The sequence below is a fragment of the Triticum urartu genome, chromosome 3 (genome assembly GCF_003073215.2).
Source record: "Triticum urartu cultivar G1812 chromosome 3, Tu2.1, whole genome shotgun sequence".
NCBI classification, from domain to species: Eukaryota; Viridiplantae; Streptophyta; class Magnoliopsida; order Poales; family Poaceae; genus Triticum; species Triticum urartu.
In genome coordinates, this window is record NC_053024.1 from 560,897,994 (window position 1) to 560,923,488 (window position 25,495).

Consider the following 25,495-nt stretch of genomic DNA (forward strand, 5'->3'; position numbering starts at 1 on the left):
TGGCCTCGACCTCCAATTCATAGCTGCGGAGCGCGCCTTCTTCGCGTCCACCACCATGATCCTCGGCGACAGCCAGCGTGCGCTGTTCTAGGAAGACCGTTGGCTCAACGGGCGCGCCATCTCAGAACTAGCGCCACAGCTACACGCCCTCATCCCCAAACACCGCCGCAAGAGCAGGACGGTGGCAGACGGACTGCATGCGCACCAATGGGCATCGGACATACAGGGCACCCTTGGGATCCGCGAGATCGGCCAATACCTGCTTACTTGGCATGCGATCGAGCACATCACACTCACTGCCGAGCCGGATCGCCTGCATTGGAAGTGGAACGCGGCAGGTACCTACACAGCCCAGTCCGCCTACCTCGCCACCTTCCATGGCTCGACCTCTTGCCCTGCTTGGAAGCTGCGCCCCCGCGAGTGAAATTCTTCCACTGGCTTGCCCAGCTGGGACGTTGCTGGACGGCCGACCGCCTTGCTCGTCGCGGACTGCCGCACCCTCCTCGCTGCCCGCTTTGCGACCAAGCGCCTGAATCAATCCAGCACCTGATCCTGGAATGCCCCTTCACCAAGCAAGTATGGCACGAGATATTGTCCTGGCTGCGCTTGACATGTAGCGTGCCCTCCACCGAGGGATCCCTATCAGAGTAGTGGTGCTCGGCGCGGCGAAACACACCGAAACCCATGCAAAAAGGCCTTACCACCGCAACCCTGCTGATCCCTTGGATGACCTGAAGCATCGCAACGACTGCGTGTTCAACGGCGCAACCCCATCGACCAACGCACAGATCAAAGACGAAGCCAAACTCTGGGCAACGGCTGGAGCCCGTGGCCTGCGCGCCATCCTCCCTCAAACCTGGGACGTCCACTGATTCATGCCTGTAATCATTCCTCCTAGGAGGCTGTAACAAACTCTATCTTTTCAATACAAAGAAACGCAAGCCTTTTGCGTTTTCTCAAAAAAAAAACTTTATATAGACCCTGAAGTTAATGATCAGCAGGTGACATGGCTGGAACCCATCAGGTGAACAAGTATTATGACCACAAACCACAATCACTTAGACATGCGTATATAGTAACTAAGCCCATTATACTGAAAAAGACATCATGTATTCAAAATGCAAGACAGACTTAAGAGGAGCTCCCCGTAGAGAAGTGTGGTATTATTCTAACAAACAAGATGCCAGTGGCATACCTTCTCTTCTCTCCTTCATTTGGGTTATTGATTGTAAACTTGCAAAGCGATGCTAGAAAAGAGTTTAATGGCTCTATAGCACGGAGCACTCCACAGGCCTGCAAGAGTTTGTATGCCATATTATCATGGTGAAGAAAAGGTAATTGGTATAATTCTGTGGAAAGGACTACAACAGACAGTGGGGCTAGAAAGGATAAAACAGAAACAACAAACATCAGCATCCCATTAAAAGCCATAGCAAGTGGGTGTCATGCTATAAGATCACTAAAACAGGGTTTTTCTCCAAAGCAATAGGTAAAACAAACAGACTATTATGGTCACCTGAGTAAATGCCTGGTATCCTTTCAGTATTTCTAATATTATAGCTTCTCCCTGTGACCTATTAATTTGATTCCCATGAGCAAAGCATAGGAAAACGAGAAAACGACCTCAAGTACAAGAAAAATGTAAGTTTGAATATGGACCTCACCTCATTAAAATAAGTGAAAGGGAGTCCAGGATGGTTAACCATGTTGAATTGACCATGGCGACACAAAGAAGAGCTGATTGTCCACTACATACCAGACGATCCACTTCACATCTTGGTGATTCAAGCTAAAAGGCAAAAAAAACATTTATTAAATTTACCTTCCCAAATTCTTCTAAATAATTCTTTCTTTCTTACGGTCTTACCTCACCAGCATCTAGAGCCTCGTCTGTCAAAGTAGCAATGGTGAAAACTACACCTAAGAGGCCTTCAAGGGCAAGAGTGATGGTATGTGCTTCGCTAGCAACCAAAACAGCAGCATTTGATGCATCGGTATCCATGCTCCACTCAATCCCTGTAAATCATATCAGTTTCATTTTATTCGTATTTTCAGCAATTTGAGTAAACAAATGAAGATAACAGAGTTAGTAAACTATCAACGGAATTTGAACATTGTAGAAGGTACCTTTAGCTTTACTACTGAACATTCCAGCAACAGCTGCAAGAGTCTCTTCGCTTGAATCTGAAGCCTATAATAGAATGTGTGCTCAATATATGTATAGGAATGTAGCATTGCACTAGAAACAAAATGACGACAAACAGGCATCATCATGTCAAACCCACTGTTTCTTGTAAGACTTTACCAGCGAGATTTGACAATATGTTATGTAAACAACAAAGACCAAATTTACGCCTGCACGCAAACAGAGAATTAAGCAAGCAATGATTTCTTTTTCTCTATATTAATGAAAGCAGGATACTAAGATAGGAAGTTAGCTAAAAGCATTGTTACAAATATCGGCCGATTAACTGCAGTTAACTGCTATTCGGCCCCCCTCCGATATGAGAAAGGCCTATCGGCCCATTAACTGGGAAGCCCAGTTAATCGGTCTGACAAGCCGATTTATCGGTTGTCAGGCCGAATTATCGTCTGGGCCGATTAACTGGGCAGCATATTTTGGCCCAAAACCACTCTCCTATGCCAAGAATGTACAAGTAGTACTGTTGCTGTGCGATTTTTCTATCAAAGCAAGCGATTCCCTCTCGTTAGGGTTTCTTCTACCCTCGGCGGCGATTGGATCGCCCCGTAGGGTTCCGGCTACCCTCCCCCCGTCTTCGCCGTAGGGCTGTGCTCGGACTGATCACGGCGCACTCGAGCAGTGCGGCCCGGTCTTGGTACACGCTCCTTCGGTCTGGGGTAAGGCTAGGGTTTGGCAACAACACCCGATCGAAACTTCTTGGGTTAGGGCAACCATGGCGGAATCGGCTTCGAGTTCCAAGGCGAAGGACCTGGAGGCGCTCATGAGCGAGCTTGGACTCCAGGAGGAGGACATGGACGATGTGGTAGTGGATCAAGAGGATCCGCTGCCGCCAGAGACGACTAGATGGATGGCCATAGCGCGCGTCCACACGGAGAAGTACAGCCAATATGGCTTCTACAAGACGATGAGAGCTGCCTGGGATCTAGCGCAGCCAGTTCAGATACGGCCCTTGGAGGAAAATCTGTATACGATGCAATTTGCGTGTCTCGGTGATTGGGAGAGGGCGATGCAAGAGGGACCATGGAATTACAAGGGCAATGCAGTGATTATGGCTGAATACGATGGTTTCACAAAACCCTCGCTGGTGAAGCTGGATACTCTGGAGCTATGGATGCAGGTGCATGATTTACCTGATGGTTTCTACCCTCTCATAAAAGCCCTAGCCAGGAAGGTAGGAGAGTTTGTCTATGCGAAACCCAAGTCGCAGGACTTTGAGGGAAATTTCTATAGGGTCAGAATCAAGATTAATGTGTTCAAGCCCTTGAAGAATGCAGTGAGCCTGGTGCACAGGGAAGAGCGGCAAATTTTCAAGGTCAAGTACGAGAGGCTTCCTGATTGGTGTGCCGTGTGTGGCCACCTGGGGCACCAGTTCAAGGAACATGGGGACGGCATACATCCAAAGTCGGCCCTAGTTTTTAAGGAACTTAGAGCATAATGGTTCCGGGGTGCTGGTCCATGCCCGGGGCAGAACCGATCAGCAGGAAGAGGTGGCCGCGGAGGACGTGGAAGAGGCGCTGGGCGAACTAGCCAGTCAGGGGGAAGGAGTACAGTACCGGGGGATTACTCGAAGGAGGGCACGCAGCGTGACACTGCGATGACAGAAGTGGAGGATAACCGCAAGCGCACCAAGGGTGACATGGTGGAGAAGATCCAATCATCAAACTCTCAGGCGCAGGTGGCGCCTGCAGCCCCTGTGAAGACCGGAAATACAGCACTCATGCTCTTAGCACCACCCGTGGAGGTCAGTTCAAACTCCAAGCAGGAACCCAAGCGGGCCAAGTTTGTTGCAGCCTCCGAGAACGCTCCAAAAATCTCGCTAGCGGTCAAGTTTCAAGAGAACACATCGCGTCCTCCGATCTAGAGGGTCGCCGGGCGCAATGAATACCCTGTGCTGGAACTGTCGCGGGGTGGGCAACGCCGCGACAGTTAATGAGCTTCGCGAGTTAGCGAAGAAGTTTGCCCCCCCCCCTATTCTCTGTATTGTAGAAACTCAGATTGAAAGAGGTAGGGTAGAAGCACTTGCTAGAACCTTGGGATATGATAATAGTTTTGCTATAGATAGTCAAGGGAGGAGTGGAGGCATTGGTATTTTCTGGAACAATCCAATAAAACTGGAGATTCTTGGTTACTCTGTGTATCATATTGATTGCTCAATTCTCGACCCTGGGAAAGATCCGTGGCGACTCACTTGTGTGTATGGTGAAGCACAAACCCAGTTGAGACATCTAACCTGGACAGTGTTAAAAAACATAAGCAGTCAAAGCGCATTGCCATGGCTATGTATTGGAGATTTTAACGAAGTTCTGCGTCCGGATGAGCACGAGGGGTGGGGCAGCGGAGTAATGACCAGATCCAGGGTTTTGGAGATGCCGTTGACGTGTGCATGTTGATGGACTTGGGGTACAAAGGCCGTTTTTGGACTTTCGAAAAGGAGGTTGCGGGCGGCACTTTCACACGTGTCAGACTTGATAGGGCGCTTGGATCTGCAGAATGGAGTGCTCAGTTTCCCCTTGCTAGCCTGTCCCACCTGACGGCGGCCACTTCGGACCACTGTCCAATTTTCCTGGAGATAAATGAGCCCAGCGTGCCAACTAGACGTAAGGGTTTCAGGTATGAGACCATGTGGGAAACTCATGAACAATGGCAGGAGACAATCGTAGAGAAGTGGGGCTCAAAGCACTCGGGCCACACTGTGGAGGAGATTCAGCGCAAGCTGGCTGCTCTAGCTACAGACATGTCAAAGTGGAACAAAGACACCTTTGGTAGCGTGCGGAAAGAGATCCGAGCTTTGAAACTTGAACTTGAACGCCTTAGGGGCGATCCTGCGAGGTCGGGACCTTCACATGTGGAGATAAAAATCAACGACAAACTGGTCGAATTATATCACAGGGAGGAACTGATGTGGCGACAGAGGTCGAGAATTGAGTGGCTAGCCTCCGGGGACAAGAACACGCGATTTTTTCACCTCAGAGCTAGCATCAGGCGCAAGAAGAATATGGTGAAAGCCCTGGCTAATTCGCTTGGTGTGCTAATTGACGACCCTGGAGATCTTAGAGAGATGGTTAACGATTTCTATCAAACTTTATACACATCCGAGGGTGTGACAGGGCTTGACGAGGTCATGTCTCATGTTCCGGTTAAGGTGAAAGCAGGCATGAATGATATCTTATGCGCGCCATATACAAATGACGAGGTGAAAGTGGCCCTATTCCAAATGTTCCCGACGAAAGCACCGGGTCCAGATGGTTTTCCAACTCATTGTTATCAGAGGCATTGGTCTTTGTGTGGCGAGGAGATCACGAGGGCGGTACTTAGAATCGTCAGAGGAGAGGAGAGTGCGGAGAGTATAAATGATACGGTATTGGTGCTAATACCAAAGGTAACAAACCCAACTCTCCTTTCTCAATTCAGACCTATAAGCTTATGCAACGTCCTATATAAGATAGCTTCAAAGGTCGTGGCAAATAGACTCAAACAAATACTGCCTGACATCATCTCTGAGGAGCAGTCAGCCTTTGTCCCAGGCAGGCTAATTACTGACAACATCATATGTGCCTACGAGTGTCTACATTTCATGAAGAGGTCTAGGGCAAAGAGTAACAGCACATGCGCTCTGAAGCTTGACATGATGAAAGCGTATGATCGTTTGGAGTGGCAGTATCTGAGGGCGATTATGGCCAAACTGGGATTTGCACAGGCATGGATTGATATAGTGATGCACATGGTATCGTCAGTGTCTTTCTCAGTTCTTTTTAATAGAGAGAAACTAGACCAGTTCAAACCTTCCAGAGGTATTAGACAGGGAGACCCTATCTCCCCTTGTTTTTTATTGCAGCGGAGGGCCTTTCGTGCCTTTTAAAATCCAGTTCTCAGTCATTAGTGCTAGAAGGAATCAAGGTGGCTCCAACAGCTCCGGCTGTAAACCACCTTTTGTTTGCAGATGACAGCCTGCTGTTTTTCAAAGCCAGTGTTGAGGGAGCGGATGCGGTGACAAACCTATTGAATGCTTATTGTGGTGCTTCGGGTCAAAGAGTGAATAATGATAAGTCTACTATATTCTTTAGCAGGGGGTGTCCTTAGGCAACCCGGGAGAGTGTGAAGCTGGTTGTTCAAGTCCACAAAGAATCTTTGAGTGACGAATATTTGGGAATGCCAACAGATGTGGGGCACTCAAAGAATGGCACTTTTAAATACCTTCGCGACCGTGTGTGGGAAAAGGTCAAGGGGTGGATGGAGAAGCTGTTATCTTCAGCAAGAAAGGAAGTGCTCATCAAATCCGTTGCTCAGGCAATCCTAGTTTACTCTATGGCCTGCTTTCGCCTGCTGAGAGGCCTGTGTGAAAATATCACATCCATCATACGGAAGTTCTGGTGGGGTAGCAAGCAAGGCAAACGGAAACCAGCCTAGGTATCATGGGAGATCATGACGAGGCCAAAATATATGGGAGGGCTGGGCTTCCGCGACCTAGAGATGTTTAACCTCGCGTTACTTGCCAGACAGGCGTGGAGAGTGCTGAATAACCCTAACACTTTGAGCTCTTTGATTCTGAAGGCAGCATACTTCCCTGAGACGGGAATTTTGGAGGCCGAGCTGGGTGCACACCCCTCGCAGATCTGGCGTGCAATAATTGATGGAAGGGACATAATGAAGCAAGGAATCATTAGGAGAATCGCTACGGGAGAGGACACGATGATATGGGAACATAACTGGATTCCGAGGGATGGTATCCCTAGGCCCATAGTTTCTCTGATTCAAGATCCACCTACCCGCGTGCATGAGCTCATAGATCAAACTACAGCCACGTGGAAGGAGGATTTGGTCCGTTCAGTGTTCATATCTATTGATGCCGAGGCCATACTCAAGATCCCATTATGCACAAGGAGAGTGGATGACTTTTGGGCATGGAGTAGAGAGAAGAGAGGTATGTTCACCGTCTGTTCGGCATATCGCATGATCCAATGTACCAAGCTATGCCGTGAAAATTGGCTATATGGTACCGAGGGGCCTTCTAGCTTCGAGGAGAGCAGCAACTGGACGTCTCTCTGGCACACCCAGGTTCCGAAATCCGTGTGTTCCTATGGCGGTTGGCGAGGGAGTCGATTCCCACATATGATATACTACACCACCGCAACATGGCTACCTCGCCAGCATGCCAGATATGTGGGGCGGCGGACTCCTGGAGACACGCCTTGCTCGACTGTACCATGTCAAGGAGCGTATGGGCTCTAGCACCGGAGAATTTGGTCGGCCAAATGGCTACTTGCGTCAACCCAAGTGCTAAATCATGGTTGTTCACGATGAAGGACACATTATCACATGACGAGTTCACCAGACTTGGAGTAACTTTGTGGGCAATATGGAGCTCAAGGAGGAAACTGATTCACGAAGGGCTGCACCAAACACCACATGCAACAAACGCTTTTGTGGTCTCTTTTCTCAACGATCTCCAGGTACTAACAAAACCACAAGGGCAGCATAGGGTGGCTCAACCTCGTCTGAACCAATGGGTACCACCGAAAGACGGAACATGCAAGATCAATGTTGATGCAGCGCTCATGAGAACCAGACCCGTAGGGTCGGTGGCAGCGGTGTGCAGGGATCACCAGGGAGTTTTCCTGGGTGCGTCCACGATTACCTTTCATGGCATTGATGATCCTACGACGCTTGAAGCCCTGGCTGTGCGGGAATCGTTAGCTCTGGCAGAGGATTTGTATGAAAACAGGATCTCGGTGGCCTCGGACTGCAAAGTGGTCATCGATGATATTGGGCAGCCGAGTGCAGCGGTATACGGAGCTATCATTAGGGAGATAGTAGATCGTTCGAAGAATTTTGTTAATTGCTTTTTTAGCCATGAGTTTAGGAGGTCGAATGTCAAGGCTCACAATTTAGCAAAGCATGCTCTCTCACTTGGTGTTGGCCGCTGTGTGTGGCTAGGCAACCCAGGTGATCTATCTTTCGTCCCTGTAAACATTGTGACGAGTTAAATAAAAGCTTCGCAAGATTGTCTCAAAAAAAAGTACTGTTGTTGTGCTGCTCTCCTTTGATGTTAGATAGTGATGTACAATTATTGCTGCTGTGTTGTTGTTGCTGCTGCTCTTCTATGTATATCTAGACATCATCAGAACATCAATGTAACACTCTTCCTTGTTGCTATGTAGCCTAGGATTGCATATTTAGACATTCAGTAGAATGCATGTTGCTATGTAGCCTCGGATATATAAATATGGCCCTAGTTAACCTACCGATAAATGGGTTACCGATATATTTAGTTAAATGGCCGATTCGCCGATTAATCCCTTATCAGCCCCCGACAGATATGGTACCAGTTACCGATATCCTGAACAGTAGCTAAAAGGAGAGCTGCTGAAGTCAAAGCGGGGGTATGCTGCTAACTTGAGTATAAAACAACAATAAGGAAACAAGAATGAACATACCAAGAAAACTTTGGAAAATGCACTTATGGATGACAGAAGATAAGAAAAGTGTAGCTCAGGTGGTTTGGCATTGCACCCAGCCATACAGGCCAGGTGAATCTCCACTCCTCCGTTTTGTAATATAAGAAATTTCTTAGGAATGGTCTTTCACAAAAATAACATTCAACTGGAATCAACTCATCAAGGCTGCAGTGCCAGTTACTATGTTTTTTATTTCCATGTTAGCCCATGATTTTAATGCTGGTAGAGAATGACCGTTGGTTGAAATAAGACATAGAATGTAGGGCAGTGGGATCACCTCGTCTAATAGGGGCAACATAGGCTCATACCTGTTAAGTGTTAGATTAGCCTTGTGTTCTATTGGCCTGTGTGCATTGTGTGGTTAGACCTACAGGGTGAACAGGAGGAAGTATTATGATGTCTCACCGAACTTAGGTGACTCAAATACACGGCATCACGATATCTAGGGCCAGGCTGAGGATAACTCATGAGATACTGTGACAGGACGTGCCTCACTAACTTGCTCAGAGAAACAAAAACCAGGGTACTATCAAAATTACCATTTTCGGCATAGAGGGAAACACTCGAAGCCATGTGCCTGGGAGTGAGACGCCGAAGCATTCCTCTCTCGACCGCACGAAGAATCAAGGAGTTTAGGACGTCGATGATGAGAGTGAGCAACATCGGAGAAAGCGGATCACCTTGCCGAAGGCCCCTGGCATGGGAAATAGGGTGCCCTGGCACGCCATTCACAAGCATGGATACCAAAGCCACTCGAGTCGAAGCCGTAGCGAGGAGGATGGAGATCCACTCACGCCAGCGCGGATCAAAGCCAAGATGGCTGAGGATCTGGAGAAGAAATGGCCACGAGACTGAGTCGAATGCCCTGGCAATGTCGAGCTTGAGCATCATGAGAGGGACCTTCAGGTTGTGGATGAGGCGGGCGGTTTGCTGCATGAGCAAGAAGTTGTCCTGGATGCTGCACCCGGCAATGAACGCGCTCCGGTTCGTGGACACCATGCCTCCGAGACGAGGGGCAAGCCGAAGGGAGAGGGCTTTAGCAAAGAGCTTGGCAATGAGATGAATAAGGCTGATCGGACGATAGTCAAACGGGGACTCGGCATCAGCTCGCTTGGGCAGCAAGGTGAAGAATGCTCATTGAGTTTCTCGAAGCCACGGGCATTGAGAGAATAGAACTTTCCAAAGGCGTCAAGAATGTCCTTCATAATATTCCAACATGCACGAAGGAGCTCCGCGGAGAACCCATCCGGTCCTGGTGCCTTGCCCATGGGCATGGATTTGACGCATGCCAAATCTCATCCTCGGAGAATGGTCAAGAGCCGCCAGATCAAAGTGCCATGGGTGAACCTATTCTAGGGCGAGCGAGAAAGCACGTTCATCAGAAGATCCAATGATGGCCGAGAAGTGGTCGAAGGCCGCGTCGGCAAGGGCAGCCGACTCAGATACGGTGCAGTCCGCAGTCTTGGGTAAGAAGATATGGCTCTTCTGACGGCGATGTGCGGCATGGACACGCAAAAATGCAGAGCTCGCGTCACCACATTTGAGCCATGCAAATCGCAAGCGTTGTCACGTAGACGAGCAAACAAGGCGGTCACTATGCTCCGCCGCCCCGATTGGTTGTACTGAAGAACACGTCGACACGATCCAGAGCGACCTTGCTTGCCCCATATCCTCCTTCCCGGTGCGATACCTCGACTTGCCCGTTTCACTTGGCAAGGTGCCTACAGCCGCTCTTCTTCCCCTGGCCGAGAAGATCGAAGGCAAGATCCCCACATGGCGTGTTGTTATGCTATCCCTCGGCGATCGGTTGCCCCTGGTGAGGCACGTTCTTTGTGCTATCCCCAACCACTTCCTCGTCGCCATCGCACTCAACAAATCCATCCTCAAGAGGGTGAACCGGGCGATCTGAGGCTTCCTTTGGGCAGGACGCAAGGATGCCCGCAGTGGACAATGCAAGGTCAACTGGCCTCGAGTTTGCCGGCCCTTGCACCTCGGCAGCCTTGGAGTTCGGGATCTTCACTCTGCCGGTCTGGCTCTACGCGCCTGGTGGGTTTGGCTACAACGTACTGATCTGCACCGTCCCTACAGTCACCTTCCTCTAACTCATGACAAGGAGGTTAACGCTATTGTGCACGCATCTACCTCCTGGCAGCTTGGTGATGGCCATCTCATCTTTTTTGGACGAATCACTAGGTCCCCGGCTGCTGCATCACCGAGCTTGCGCCACTTATCGTCACGATGGTCCCTCGACGACGCCACAAATCCCGCACTATTCAGGAAGGTTTACAGCTTCGATCATGGGGTACAGGATATCCAAGGTGCCCTTGGCCCTGCCGCCATGGTCCAGTATGTCGAGCTTTGGCGCTTGCTCCGCCACACCCACCTCTCAAATATCCCAGAAAAGCTAGTCTGGCATTGAACCGAGCCCGAGTTTACACCGCCGCTTCTTGCTACTCTACCATGTTCATTGGCTTGCTGCCAGACCCGCACCGGCGGCTAACTTGGAAAACCTGGGCGCCTCGAACATCAAGATCTTCATGTGGTTGGCTGCCCAAGACTGGTGCTGGGCCGCGGAAAGGCTCGCGCGTCACGGCTTGCCTCACACCGATTATTGCCTCCTATGCAACCAGGAGCCAGAGAGCATGCAGCACCTCCTGGTTGGCTGCTCCTCTCGCCAGCTTTGGTACGAGTAACTTGGTGCCATTCCACCATTGCTCCACCACAACCGAACGACCTCTTCTTGGAGTGATGGTCAGATGCCTTGCCACGTCCCCTTCCTCCTACCAAAAAGGGCTCTCTTCCCTCTTCCTTCTGACGGCATGGTACCTTTGGAAGCATCGGAATGGGTGCATGTTCGACGTCTACACCCCTCCCTGAGCCACCTCCTACAGCTCATCAAGGATGGAGCTCGGCTATGGGCGCAAGCGGGTGCTTTTGACTTGGCCAAAATCATTAGGGAGTAGTCTGCATGTGGTAGTTTATATCCCCCCCCCCCCCGCCCCCCTTCTCTCTCTTCCGACATTCCATTTTGTTTCAGTGTCGAAGACCTTGTAACTTGTTCTAGTCTTCTATCAATGAAAGATACGCAAGCTTTGCATATTCGCGATTTTTTTACCGTTTTCAACAAAGCTCCATTTGGGATGTGCAACTACTTTTAGATCATATATAAATATATAGATAAAAAGGCTAGTGGTTTGCATCATAAATGCACATCAATGCCCAAATATGCCGGCCAAGCATATGGTATGGATGCCTATCAGCATGAGTGAGAAGTCAGTTCATCTAATACAGCATAAAAACAGAAAGGCAGCTTATACTGGAGATGGTATTACCAAGTCAATACGTCTGATCTTGAGACACAAATCATGCACAAAAATAAATAAAGAAGCTACTATCCAAAAGAAAAAGGAAAAGTCATGTCATGTCATGAAAGTGGTACAAGAACATACAAGGAACTGAAATGATGAGACTAATTAGAAGTGCAATGCCAACAAACCAAAATGAGAATGTTATGTGGTAAGGTATATCACCTGAATAGTAGCTACCACCAAAGCAAGTGCTTTAACGATGTTCTCCACAACATTAGTATTTGTAGGGTTTCTGTATTAATAGCAAAAAAAATACAAATATTAATTGAGGTTTTCCAGAATAAGTATAAATGTGCCCAATGTATAATGCATGCCCAGAGATGAAAAGCATCAGTGTAGTAACTCGTATGACAAGGAGGTACAAAGCAGGCTTCTGACCTAAGTAACAAATTTAAAACATAACAGAGGGGCTTTCAGTTGTTACCTTCATCAGTTAATCTAGTTACGGGTAAAATACCTTAGTTGCAACCCCAATAAGGTTGCACAACACCAGTAGCATGTTAACAACTATCTATGTCGCATGTTAGAATCCTTAAATTCCCTTGAGAGGTTTAACACATCCAATCACCAAAAGAAAACAAGGTTCACTGATATCTAAGAAGTGACCCTTTTTAAAATGAGATTTGACTTGCCATTTCCATCAATTAAACATAAATAAATAATGATGCTAAACATTTTAGGATCATGGTGTCTCTGGCAGGATTTCTTGAATCTACCTACTTGTCCTATAGCAACAGTACTGTTGACAGCACTGCAACCTTATCTATCACCCTTTAACCCAATTAACATAACTTCACATAAAAGATGTGGTTAGCCTAAAATGGGTGTGAAAAATGAAGTAAAAGTTCAAGAATCTATGCATTAATGCATCACACAGTTGTCCCTAATTTGGGATATGAGTTACCGCGACTATATTTTCAAGTCCCGCTAGACTCGCAAGGCTATCATAGCACAAGAATGAACTATGACAGACTTCATAGAAGATAAAGCTTCCTGAATCCTGATTAGATATTTGGTAGTTCACCTCATTAGAGGCAAAAAGGATGGAAAGGAACCAAACATGTCTCAAGACACTGGTCTAAAAAACCTTTCTCTCAGGCAAATGAAGCAAGTTACACAATTTCAACTGAATATAACTTCCATCATGATATGTGCTACCTACATGCCTACGCAAGTTAAACTCTGGAACCAATTCCCTTATAAACGAACAATTAATAATACAATGTGAATTATGAGCCAGTTTATAATATTGCCAACAATTATTTTTGGGAAAGACATGCAGACACAAACTTCCTATCCTGCAACACAAGCATGATCTAGAAGCTTCTAGACAAGTCAAAAATAAAGTCAGCCATAGGCATAGAATGACCACATCAAAAGAAAGCATGGAGTTATGGGGATACAATACATACATGTCAAACGTCTGAAATAGGGAGCGCAGAGTGCGAGCTTCTACACAAAAACCCTGGTAATCAAAAGGTATGCACAAGTAAGAACAGATCATCCACAAACATCAATTTCCGTTGTATCCAAGGAACTTACCCTCAAAATTTCGAGAACAAGTATCTGATGCCATAAAGGTAAATCCAGGCGGGTAACTTTCACAAGCATGTTCAGAAATACCTGTCAACAGAAGCATCTTAGTGCTCATGTAAGATAAATAACCAGAATAAAGTAAAAGCACCTTGAGCACTCATTAAGTCATTACTATATAGAGCTGTCTAATTAACTATTTCATCCTTTAAGTGAACTGAAAGTACAACATATTTTGCTCAACATACAAGATCTTATGGTTGAACTATTGGGAAATATATATGGAACAAACTACCATTAAAATGGCAGAATGACAACTCACATCAACTGCTAAATCATTGATAGAACAAACTAGGGCTGATTGTTGATGTCAATAGAAGGTAAAGTGAATAATTCTGATTCATAGGGTCGTTGAAATATGTTGGCTACTCTTGGAGTCTTAGTGCTCAATCACACCAATCCAGATAAGATCCAATGGTCAAGATTGTCTTTACTATTTTAAAAACAGTCATACCTATGTGTACTGAACCTGGATAGCTAGTCCAGCCGTTCTTTTGTTTTTAATTATAACCTGCACAATACTTAGCAAAAGCTATCGGCTGGACTCACATTAAGTATAGATTTGCATTCTTACATATTGCAGAAGAAGGGGTTTACTGATAGAACTGCACCGGGTTTCGATGACAGTGCTTAATTTAAAGCTGCTACGGAAAAGCCATTTGTAAAAGATCTAGGAGCCATTCCTATTAGAATTAGACAAATACTGCTATCCCATGGTTCTTCCCCCGTTTCCAGTGGATTGTTCTGTCATCTGGGACATAGTAACATCTTCCTTTCACAGTTTGATTTTTAGACAAACGTAGCTAACAAAAAATGCAAACCTCTGAAAGTGGTTCTACCAAAAGAGATTGCCAATTGCCATAATCCACTGCAATGCCAAACAGAGCCTAGTTATTATCAGCAGTTTTCTGGACTCTGGTTGATCAATTAAAGTTATCAGAAGGTTTCTGTGTTGGAGCTTAAGTTGATCATTGTAGATGGTTTAATTCAGACTATTTAGTGGCTCACAGGCCTGTTGCGGTACTGGCGTGTACATGAGGTTGGACAGAACAATACCTCACTTTCAGTGACAAGTGAAGAGCTGTAGAGTCTGATAACATGAGCAACCAAACGTAGGACTAAACGGCGGAAAGCAGGTTCCCCTGCTTCACCTTCAAGCTGAAGATAAGTAAATCAGCAAACATACCAATACAGAATCAGTTAATAACTGGATCATGCATGAAATCGGGAAACGGAAATAGTAAAGAACTCATAAAAATTCATTTTCATTTATGTATTTTTATTTCCTTGCAACTGAACGAGGTACTGGCACACCAAAAGATGAGGTTCACCATTTGAAATTTTCCTTCCTGGACTTAACATAGATACTGGATGCACCTAAAAGTACTTGAAGGGCACTTCAAACTTCTTGGTTAGTAAAGTGGTAGGTCATATTCGTGCTTCTGCATATAAATTTTGCAATAGTGGCGAGGCCTTGTAATTTTCTGACTAGACATTTAGCATGCTATACATTTAAAAAAAAGTCCTTATTTCCATTTACTTACCTCCACATTCGTGCGGAGTGAAGTCATAAGAAGTGAGCATATTTGATGTCGCAATACCTGGCAAGTTTTAAGAGGCTCTTTTGTTATGGATCAATGGTTAACAAAAATGTCTGAGGACAAAAGATGTACATAAACACGAACCTGCTGGTAAGATAATAATGCCCGGAATACAGGAACATATGTCGATAGCACAAACCTAGCACAAAGCACGTCAAGATAAACTCAGCAACAGAGTCAGGACTCAGGATAAGTTATCTTCAAGTCCAATCCTAAATAATATCAACATATTCTAAAAGGGCAGCCCGGTGCACGTAGCTCCTGCTTGCCCAGGGTCCGGAGAAGGGTCCGACCACTTTGGGTCTTTTGTACGCAGCCTTTCCTTGCATTTCTGCAAGAGGCTGTTCCCAGGACTCGAACCCGTGACCAGCCTTGCCCAGGATCACAAGGAGGTCACAAGGCAACAGCCTTACCGCTGCGCCAAGGCTCCCCTTCCATATATTCTATGAGGACAAAAAAGTTAAAAGAAGCTTGCTGATGAAAAGATTGCTATCACTAATCTGCCTAAACTATAATGGAACTGAGGAAAATAATACATCAAATTTTGGTGTGTTACTTAACAAATAAGACAGGAAATCAGCAACAAATCACAAAGCAAATGCAGAAACAGAAGAAAAATGCACTTACAGAAGAAACAGAAAAAATATTGAAACAAGTTAATAACAATCCAGAAATTTGGAGAACACCTTCATAACTCCAACCAAACAAAATGAAGAGCAAACTCAAGTCAGCATGACTAGTAAATTAACGATGTGCTGGCTTAATCCAAATCTGACATATTTACCCCATTTAACATATCTAGAAAGAAAATATAAAAATGAAACAAAAATCGTTCCAGATTACAAAGAACTGACTGTATCTATTGTTCATAACGGAACCATCTTTGAGCAAGTAATGTGGACTATTGCACTTGAATCAATACATCTTGTTTTCACATTGGATTATCTTTGAGACAAGTTAATAACAATCCAGAAATTTGGAGAATGCCTTCATAACTCCAACCAAACAAAATGAAGAGCAAACTCAAGTCAGCATGACTAGTAAATTAACGATGTGCTGGCTTAATCCAAATCTGACATATTTACCCCATTTAACATATCTAGAAAGAAAATATAAAAATGAAACAAAAATCGTTCCAGATTACAAAGAACTGACTGTATCTATTGTTCATAACGGAACCATCTTTGAGCAAGTAATGTGGACTATTGCACTTGAATCAATACATCTTGTTTTCACATTGGATTATCTTTGAGACAAGTTAATAACAATCCAGAAATTTGGAGAATGCCTTCATAACTCCAACCAAACAAAATGAAGAGCAAACTCAAGTCAGCATGACTAGTAAATTAACGATGTGCTGGCTTAATCCAAATCTGACATATTTACCCCATTTAACATATCTAGAAAGAAAATATAAAAATGAAACAAAAATCGTTCCAGATTACAAAGAACTGACTGTATCTATTGTTCATAACGGAACCATCTTTGAGCAAGTAATGTGGACTATTGCACTTGAATCAATACATCTTGTTTTCACATTGGATTATCTTTGAGACAAGTTAATAACAATCCAGAAATTTGGAGAATGCCTTCATAACTCCAACCAAACAAAATGAAGAGCAAACTCAAGTCAGCATGACTAGTAAATTAACGATGTGCTGGCTTAATCCAAATCTGACATATTTACCCCATTTAACATATCTAGAAAGAAAATATAAAAATGAAACAAAAATCGTTCCAGATTACAAAGAACTGACTGTATCTATTGTTCATAACGGAACCATCTTTGAGCAAGTAATGTGGACTATGGCACTTGAATCAATACATCTTGTTTTCACATTGGATTATCTTTGAGATAATAGTGTGATATGTAGTGCTTCCATGCTCCCCCTCAGAAGTAAAAACTGGGAAAACGCATTAAGGGTTTGAATTGCAACAGTCCACTATTCCACTACCGCCAATATCTTCAATGATACAAGGTGCTTACAGGTAGTTTTCTTTGCCATACTGAAGAAAAAATGTACAAATCCACGGGCACAAATTAAATTCTTCGTTAAGCACTAATGCTTGCATGGGCACTTGTGAGTTTGTAGGAAGATGTAACCACCTAAACGCGTATATACTTGCACTAAAAGGTTGGGCTTTTTAATGGATGCTTATGTCGCAAACAACCCTCTTCTAAGCATCTCGCGAAGCACCTCCTTCATGAGAGATGCTCGTGCACTTCAATTTTTAGAAGACATGTGAATGCAGCAGCTCAAGTAAACAACCTTTCATCCAACACTAAACTTTGTTAAAACACAAAATGTGTAGAATATTGGGCATCATGAAAGCTGTGACAACTGGCTAATATGGAAGTATCCAAGATTTTCAGTATGAAAAGAGAACTTACTCAAGTATGTCAAGGGCAAACGTCCGATGCAGTGACTGAGCATGCAACCACCTAGCCTAAAGAAAGAGACAGTAGTAACTTTATCAAGAAAACTTAGGTCTAGAATACTAAATAAAATGTAGCAGCAAAATATGAGCCAGTTAATTATTCATATTTAACGAAGAACAGAAAAGGTACAGTCAGAAATTGTTCACACATACAGATCCACCTGCAGCAAGAGCAGTCAGGTCTTCGAGCAGACGGAGACCGAGTTTTCCAACGTCAGTAAGATCTTCCCTCATGGTGAGTTCTCCATAGCTAAACGCTAGTGATCTGTAAAGCAGGGTATGTTCAATATCAAGTTTTTTTCAACATCATCTGGAAGGAAAAGGTTGATGGAACAGAAACACAAGCAATATAGAATTGGTTAAACTATCATCCATGTTAACGGCATGACCATGACAAATGTACTAAAAAAGCACAGGAGCAATGAGCGAGATCTCTCTTGGTCGAACGGGCAACACAAATGTGCATTCATCAATAAGTATCCAGCACACAGCAAAATATAATGATGGTGCAGTTGATAAGATTCTAAATACATATGATGCCAATGTTGTCAATGGACAGAAATACTAACAGAGAAATATGAGCTTCAGATACCCAAATATACAAGATAGTAGAAAAGAAAGGATTGTTGAAGGATAGAAGTTAATCTGCACTGACTGAACAGTCAATTAGCTACTACTCCATCCGTTCCGAATTATAAGATGTTTTAACTTTTTCTGAATCGAATGTATATAGACGCGTTTTGGTGTGTTCATTCACTCATTTCAGTCCGTATGTAGTCGATATTGAAATATCCAAAACGTCTTATAATTTGGAACAGAGGTGATACACCATAACAGGCTAATAAGAATATCTTCTATCAAAAATATAATAGTATTGCTTGAATGCTCATATTATTCTATAATCATGATTAAACAACAAAGAATGGGATCATCACATAGAAGCCAGACACTTCACAATAAGACTCGGGATCCTGGTTTCTAGCTTAACTGTCTAAATATTTATGATCCACTAGTCTTGATACCTTTCACACTTGAACACTACAGCAAATCTTTGAGGGATTTTTTTGCCACGCCTTGGCCTGTGATTAGTGTCTCATCTCATGTGTGTCCCATCTATGGATAATATGCCAGACAGGCAGACACGAGCGGTTTGATGCAACATGATTTTTTTTTCCATAGATGATAATGCATAAAGGTGTGTTTCTTACTAACAAACTTGTTATGATATTAGCTGTATTGCTACTGGATGAGAACAATATTGAAGAAAGAGAAATAGACTGAGCCTTACAGCGTCTGGCCGAAGCTACGAGTAACATTGTTGGCAACAGAGCTAGCACTCGAGCCAAATCTTGGGGATGCTTTACCAGTCGGAAGTGATTCGGCAAGAACAACATTATCAAAGACCAATGCCACTGCTTGTCTAAATGTAGCTGCTGCCGTGCTAAATGAGAAATGTATGATTTAGGAGATTGCCACAAAGAAATTATGAATCCATGAGCCAACAACTTGAATGGGCTTACTTGCGGACACTGTCAGAAGATCGACTGCTTTCAAGTAGGTGAAGACATATGCCAAGGGCTTGAGACATGTCCTCCTGAGAAATGAAACAATATACTAATAAGATAAACCTGTGGACAGCAATACTAATGATTCCCAAAAGGCATTCAATAAATAGTACATCATCCTGTAGAATTGCATGAACTATCAAAATAGTCAAGTTTCACATGCACTCCAAGAAATAATCAACAGCAGTGTTCCCCTCTCTCATCAGAAACAAAAATTCATGGTGCAATCAGAGTTACTCTCTGCTGTTGGACTTAAGAAAGATTCCCTGGATTGCTGTAATGAATAAAAAAGCACTATGTTTGAAACATAAACATCTGGTAACCCAAGTTCAAACGCCAGGCACCAGCACTCCAAAGAAATAAAACAAACAGGCAGAGTACCTTATTTTACAAAATAAATAAATTCAAATGAGTCAAATGCAAAAACGGAAGGCAAGAATGCTAACAAGTGGTGACTGCTCACTGGCTCACTTTAGAGTCGTACATTCAATCTTTTTATAGAGGGAAGCTTCTATGTGTTATAAGGCCAGCTAAGCATACAACAGATGATAAGAAACCATTTCATCTATTACAGACATTAAAAAATTTAGATGATAACCATTCATAACTGCTACCTCACTTTCAGGACGTAAATGTGACTGAAAGACAATCAACATTGTTTGCAATGTCTTCAGCTGAAGACTCTCATCTGGCATCTCTGAGTGCTGCAGTCAGACAAACATCACAGTTCAGTGTGATTAGTTTAAAGGTCTTGAGAGTTAACATACTACAGGATGATCCATCAAATTAAATCACACAAATATTTACAAGAGGTCAAATAAAGCACAAGATCCTATTTAAAATATAAATGTTATGATGAAGAATCAGCTTTCCAAAGAAAAACACATTATCAAACTCAATTATCCAGAATAACAATTAATATAAGCCCATCAACAGAAACCACAGAAATTCTAAGGCAAATATTATTATACTAAATTTAAAAAAGTGAGGCGAGTGGATACATAAGTGAAGAGAAACTCACATCCCTCAAAGTAGCTAATATCTCCTTCAACGCAGATGATGCTACAGCATCATGTGATATAAGCTTTTGCAAACAGGATAGTCCTATCACACTCAGCTTCACTGATTTGACACTGCATGCCATCAGAAAGATCCGTAATATATCCCCCTTTTGAGCTATTTCCCTTGGATTAGATAGAGAACGGAGCTGCAGGCCAAAAAGAATTGAAAATGAATGTGAATTAAGCAAGTGGCATACCACTTATATCACATGAGAACTGAAATGAATGTTAAATGTACAGAAAGGCTAGAAAGTACTGGTATTTGTGCAGGAGTAACATAAGAAATAAGAAAAGCGATATTCATCATCTAGCTATTACAGACGAAGAAATTCTGACACTACTTGGATTATGGTAGGAATTAGTGCCAACACATAATTTTGGATGGGTTTGCTTAATCATTTTTCTGAAACTGGACATGATATGTTGTTGATGCATCCCAACAATAAAATGGTGATGAAATATAAGTATATGACAATTATCTAGTTAGTTGCTTCATAAATCAAAACAACATCAAAAGCGTCTTAAACATAGAAAACTAATACAGGAAGGTGGCAGGTACTTTCCACAAGATCAAAGACTGATGCAAGGCAGCAATGTGCACAAATATGGACGACATGTCCATGCAGGCCAAGTACAACTAAATGCTGACTAAAATCTAAGCTAATTTGGTTCAGACTTCAGAGGATACTGCTGATAACAAAGACATTAGTTGTTTAACCTGTCGAATTAGTTATGGGCAATATTGTGTCCCAGCATCACTGAAGTTCACTTCTCTATGCAGCCAAGATAACAAGGTGAATCTCCAAAAAAAAAAAGATAACATGGCAAAAAAAAAAACCTTGGCAGTGCAAATACAATAAGGGTACACGAAAATATAAAAAGTGGTAACACCCCCCCCCCCCAACCCACACACACACACACGAAAGAAAAGGCAAGTGAGATCTGAAGGACTGGAATATCACCCAAGAACTAGCGCATGGATAGGGGTGCATGTAAGGTAGCTATCCACGTGCCAGAACCATGAGTTGGTTTTGAGATCTTATGGGCTTCAGCTCTAGCCTACCCCAACTTGTTTGGGACTAAAGGCTTTGTTGTTGTCGTTGTGTGAATGTTAGTTTCATGCACCAAGTCTTCTAAGAGGTAGGGTACGGGTAATCTCACTTGATCAAATAAATATGAGCAGCAATGTTTCATTGTGCATATGTCCATAGTTCATGGCTATTTTTTGTGACAAACTAACAACTCTTGTTATGTAGTATTGCATCTTAACTATAAACCAGCACCAGTATATTTTGTTCAAGTTATGCTAGCATCAAGTCATGTTTTTGTGTGTTCTATTATGAAGTCCTGTAAAAGCACTTATAGGTGCCCAGTGCCCAGAAACATGTAAACAAAAAAGCCAATTGTTTGTCTCCAGTCTCCACCACAGTAAATAAAATTTATCCCTCCAACCACAGAAACCCAGCTTAGTACGTACAGAACCATTCAACCTGGAGAAACCAATAAATTTCCTCCAGCTCTACAGGGTGCATCAGTGTATGTGCCCAGTCTTCTTGCTCAATTACTCAAACTACTCATAAGCTATGTGCCCAAAGATTTAGCTTGGGACCTCCAATGAAAAACGAAGGTCTAAACAAAATCAACTGCAAGTTTCCAAATGCAAGAACCAAACCTTGGAAAAACTCACAACCATTCTCTACAGTTGAAATTATGCACCCACCAAGTGGATAAACCCTCACTAACACTAACCATTAACTGGGACTAACTGAAAGTCACAAACTGCAGCTGAAATATCTATCCTACAAGTCACCTAAGTGGGATCGGCCAAACCTTAGTTCTCCTGCAAAATGTCACCTAAAATCATCAAACCGGGAGTCCTGCTCCTACATCGCTAGCTCACTACGCATAGCTATCACGAAACCGAACATGAGAGAGTTACAGGAGACTGACAACAACTTCCAACCACAGTTCGATATGTCTGGACACTACTCCCCTGGCCAGTTGGCATGTTGGATCCGAAACGAGCGAGCAAGTACATGAAGGCGAAATGAGCAGCGTCACTGAAATCTCGGGGGCTGAGGTGAGGGGCGTACCTTGAGTGTTGCGTGCTCGGCGGCGTCCTTGACGGCGGGGTGGCGGCGGCGCGCCTCGGCGGAGAGAGCACGCAGATCGGCCTCCAGCGCCGCCATGAAGGCCATCTCCGCCTCTTCCTCCTCCTCCTCGGGTTCAGCCGGGAGGCTAGGGGGTTAGGGTTTTGGACTATCTCCTCGCGGAGATCGAGGGAAGACCAGACGGAGATGGAGGATTGGTGAGATCTGACGAGGTGAGACGGAGACGACGACAGGAGCTTGATGTTAGTTGCAATCGGCCATCGCTGTGTTTCCGGTGTAGTTGTCTGGTGGGAAGAAGGTCACGGAACCGTTCGATCATGATCTGAGGGTGAGTATGGTTTCACCCTAAGTTCACCCTTTCTAACACGAACACAATGCCCAGGCCGTAAAAGGACGAGGAGTTAGGCACTGGCTTAAAAGATCGTCCACAAAATCAAACTCAAAAAGCTAGCTCGGCTAGGGATGTAAATGGCGCAATAAACAGCACTGCAAGGCCTGTTTAATTAGCTTTAGTTAGCTTAATAGTTTATTTTCTCCAAAATTTTCTTCTTAAACAGATAAATCGATAGGTGGGCTCAAACGGGATTAAACGGGGCCTGGTTTACATCCTATCTTGGACGCCACTACTAAGCATTCCTACGGTAGTGTCGCCCTCTTCAGAAGTATATTGATGTGCGGATGGTGTATCGGCAGTATTCTTACTTGCTTTTGATATGAAAGATGTTTTCCTTTCCCCTCTTCACAGTCGCGCCACTACTTTTAGCGCTAACACATGTGTCTTGATATAAGAAGTATGGTAATTTACAAGTGAACCAATCTAGGGTTTCTCTTCCCCTCCCCTATCCCTTGGCAGCTAGGGCAACTCTCCCCTCCAAGCTTTGCCAGCTAGTCTGTGGATTCGCCTCTCCTCTGTCCGCCGCTCCGATGACCGGTGATGGGGTGGGTGTTGGGTTTTGTTGGGTTTCGTAGTAATTTCAAAAAAATTCCTACGCACACGCAAGATCATGGTGATGCACAGCAACGAGGGAGAGTGTGATCTACGTACCTTGTAGATCGACAACGGAAGCATTAGCACAACGTGGTTGATGTAGTCGTACGTCTTCACGGCCCGACCGATCCAAGCACCGTTACTCCGGCACCTCCGAGTTCTTAGCACACGTTCAGCTCGATGACGATCCCCGGGCTCCGATCCAGCAAAGCTTCGGGGATGAGTTCCGTCAGCACGACGGCATGGTGACGATCTTGATGTTCAACCGTCACAGGGCTTCGCCTAAGCACCGCTACAATATGACCGAGGTGTAATATCATGGAGGGGGGCACCGCACACGGCTAAGGAACGATCACGAAGATCAACTTGTGTGTCATGGGGTGCCCCCCTGCCCCCGTATATAAAGGGGCAAGGGGGAGGGGGCGGCCGGCCTAGGAGGGGCGCGCCAAGGGGAGTCCTACTCCCATCAGGAGTGAGTAGGACTCCCTCCTTCCTTGTTGGAGTAGGAGAAGGGGAAAGAGGGGGAGAGAAAGAAGGAAAAGGGGCTGCGCCCCTTGTCCAATTCGGACCAGAGGGGGGCGCAGGCCTCCTTCCTTTTGGCCTCTCTCCTCTATTCCCGTATGGCCCAATAAGGCCCATATACTCCCGGCGAATTCCCGTAACTCTCCGGTACTCCGAAAAATACCCGAATCACTCGGAACCTTTCCGATGTCCGAATATTATAGTCGTCCAATATATCTATCTTTACATCTCGACCATTTCGAGACTCCTCGTCATGTCCCCGATCCCATCCGGGACTCCGAACTCCTTCGGTACATCAAAACTCATAAACTCATAATATAATTGTCATCGAAACCTTAAGCGTGCGGACCCTACGGTTCGAGAACAATGTAGACATGACCGAGACACGTCTCCGGTCAATAACCAATAGCGGGACCTGGATGCCCATATTGGCTCCTACATATTCTACGAAGATCTTTATCGGTCAGACCGCATAACAACATACGTTTGTTCCCTTTGTCATCGGTATGTTACTTGCCCGAGATTCGATCGTCGGTATCCAATACCTAGTTCAATCTCGTTACCGGCAAGTCTCTTTACTCGTTCCGTAATACATCATCTCGCAACTAACTCATTAGTTGTAATGCTTGCAAGGCTTATGTGATGTGCATTACCGAGAGGGCCCAGAGATACCTCTCCGACAATCGGAGTGACAAATCCTAATCTCGAAATACGCCAACCCAACATGTACCTTTGGAGACACCTGTAGAGCACCTTTATAATCACCCAGTTACGTTGTGACGTTTGGTAGCACACAAAGTGTTCCTCCGGCAAATGGTAGTTGCATAATCTCATAGTCATAGGAACATGTATAAGTCATGAAGAAAGCAATAGCAACGTACTAAACGATCGGGTGCTAAGCTAACGGAATGGGTCATGTCAATCAGATCATTCATCTAATGATGTGATCCCGTTAATCAAATAACAACTCTTTGTTCATGGTTAGGAAACATAACCATCTTTGATTAACGAGTTAGTCAAGTAGAGGCATACTAGTGACACTCTGTTTGTCTATGTATTCACACATGTATTATGTTTCCTGGTTAATACAATTCTAGCATGAATAATAAACATTTATCATGATATAAGGAAATAAATAATAACTTTATTATTGCCTCTAGGGCATATTTCCTTCAGTGGGGAATCCACGTGCCTCCGCTCCGGTTAGTAGTTAGTTCAAAATGAAAACATCATCTCACATTTAATGGAAAAAGTCTACCCTACGAACAAAATGGCATCATTTTTACTGTAGAATTTGAGAAACGTGTCATCTCATTTCATAAACTGTCCTACTCCAATCTTATGAACCGAATGAAAGTATTCCGATTCTTTTAGTTATGGCCAACGAAATGTGTAAAATGGTATTCCTTCAAGTGTCCCTCTTTGGAGCTTTGTATCTAAGGGCATCTTTGACGGCAACTCACAAAAAGACCCCCGCATCCGTTCACGGACAGGGGGTCCAGTCCGCGGACATGGATGCGGGAGACAGTCATCCAACGCTAGCCACTTACATTTCAAACTATTTTTCAACAAACCGGAAGAAAAACATG

At 44.4% G+C, this 25,495-nt stretch overlaps 1 protein-coding gene across 3 annotated transcripts in view; it reads right to left on the minus strand.

The window, feature by feature from the left end:
• The window catches only part of LOC125545001 (protein MON2 homolog), a 35,178-nt gene extending 12,502 nt beyond the window's left edge, over positions 1-22,676 (minus strand). For 2 of the 3 annotated variants that reach the window (XM_048708823.1, XM_048708822.1), the window contains exons 1-18: positions 22,379-22,676; positions 20,246-20,431; positions 19,839-19,928; positions 19,180-19,253; positions 18,948-19,100; positions 17,813-17,924; positions 17,613-17,668; positions 15,305-15,359; positions 15,164-15,220; positions 14,676-14,777; positions 13,569-13,649; positions 13,439-13,491; positions 12,189-12,258; positions 2,128-2,191; positions 1,868-2,016; positions 1,665-1,789; positions 1,517-1,574; positions 1,196-1,293 (exon numbers count right to left, since the gene is read on the minus strand). In XM_048708823.1, coding sequence (XP_048564780.1) covers positions 1,196-1,293; positions 1,517-1,574; positions 1,665-1,789; positions 1,868-2,016; positions 2,128-2,191; positions 12,189-12,258; positions 13,439-13,491; positions 13,569-13,649; positions 14,676-14,777; positions 15,164-15,220; positions 15,305-15,359; positions 17,613-17,668; positions 17,813-17,924; positions 18,948-19,100; positions 19,180-19,253; positions 19,839-19,928; positions 20,246-20,431; positions 22,379-22,483 — 1,688 coding nt within the window. In that variant the 5' untranslated portion in view covers positions 22,484-22,676. Of the gene's footprint in view, positions 1-1,195; positions 1,294-1,516; positions 1,575-1,664; positions 1,790-1,867; positions 2,017-2,127; positions 2,192-12,188; positions 12,259-13,438; positions 13,492-13,568; positions 13,650-14,675; positions 14,778-15,163; positions 15,221-15,304; positions 15,360-17,612; positions 17,669-17,812; positions 17,925-18,947; positions 19,101-19,179; positions 19,254-19,838; positions 19,929-20,245; positions 20,432-22,378 lie in introns of those variants that run through there. The other variant, XM_048708824.1, reaches the window with a different exon arrangement.
• Positions 22,677-25,495: the final 2,819 nt, after the last annotated feature.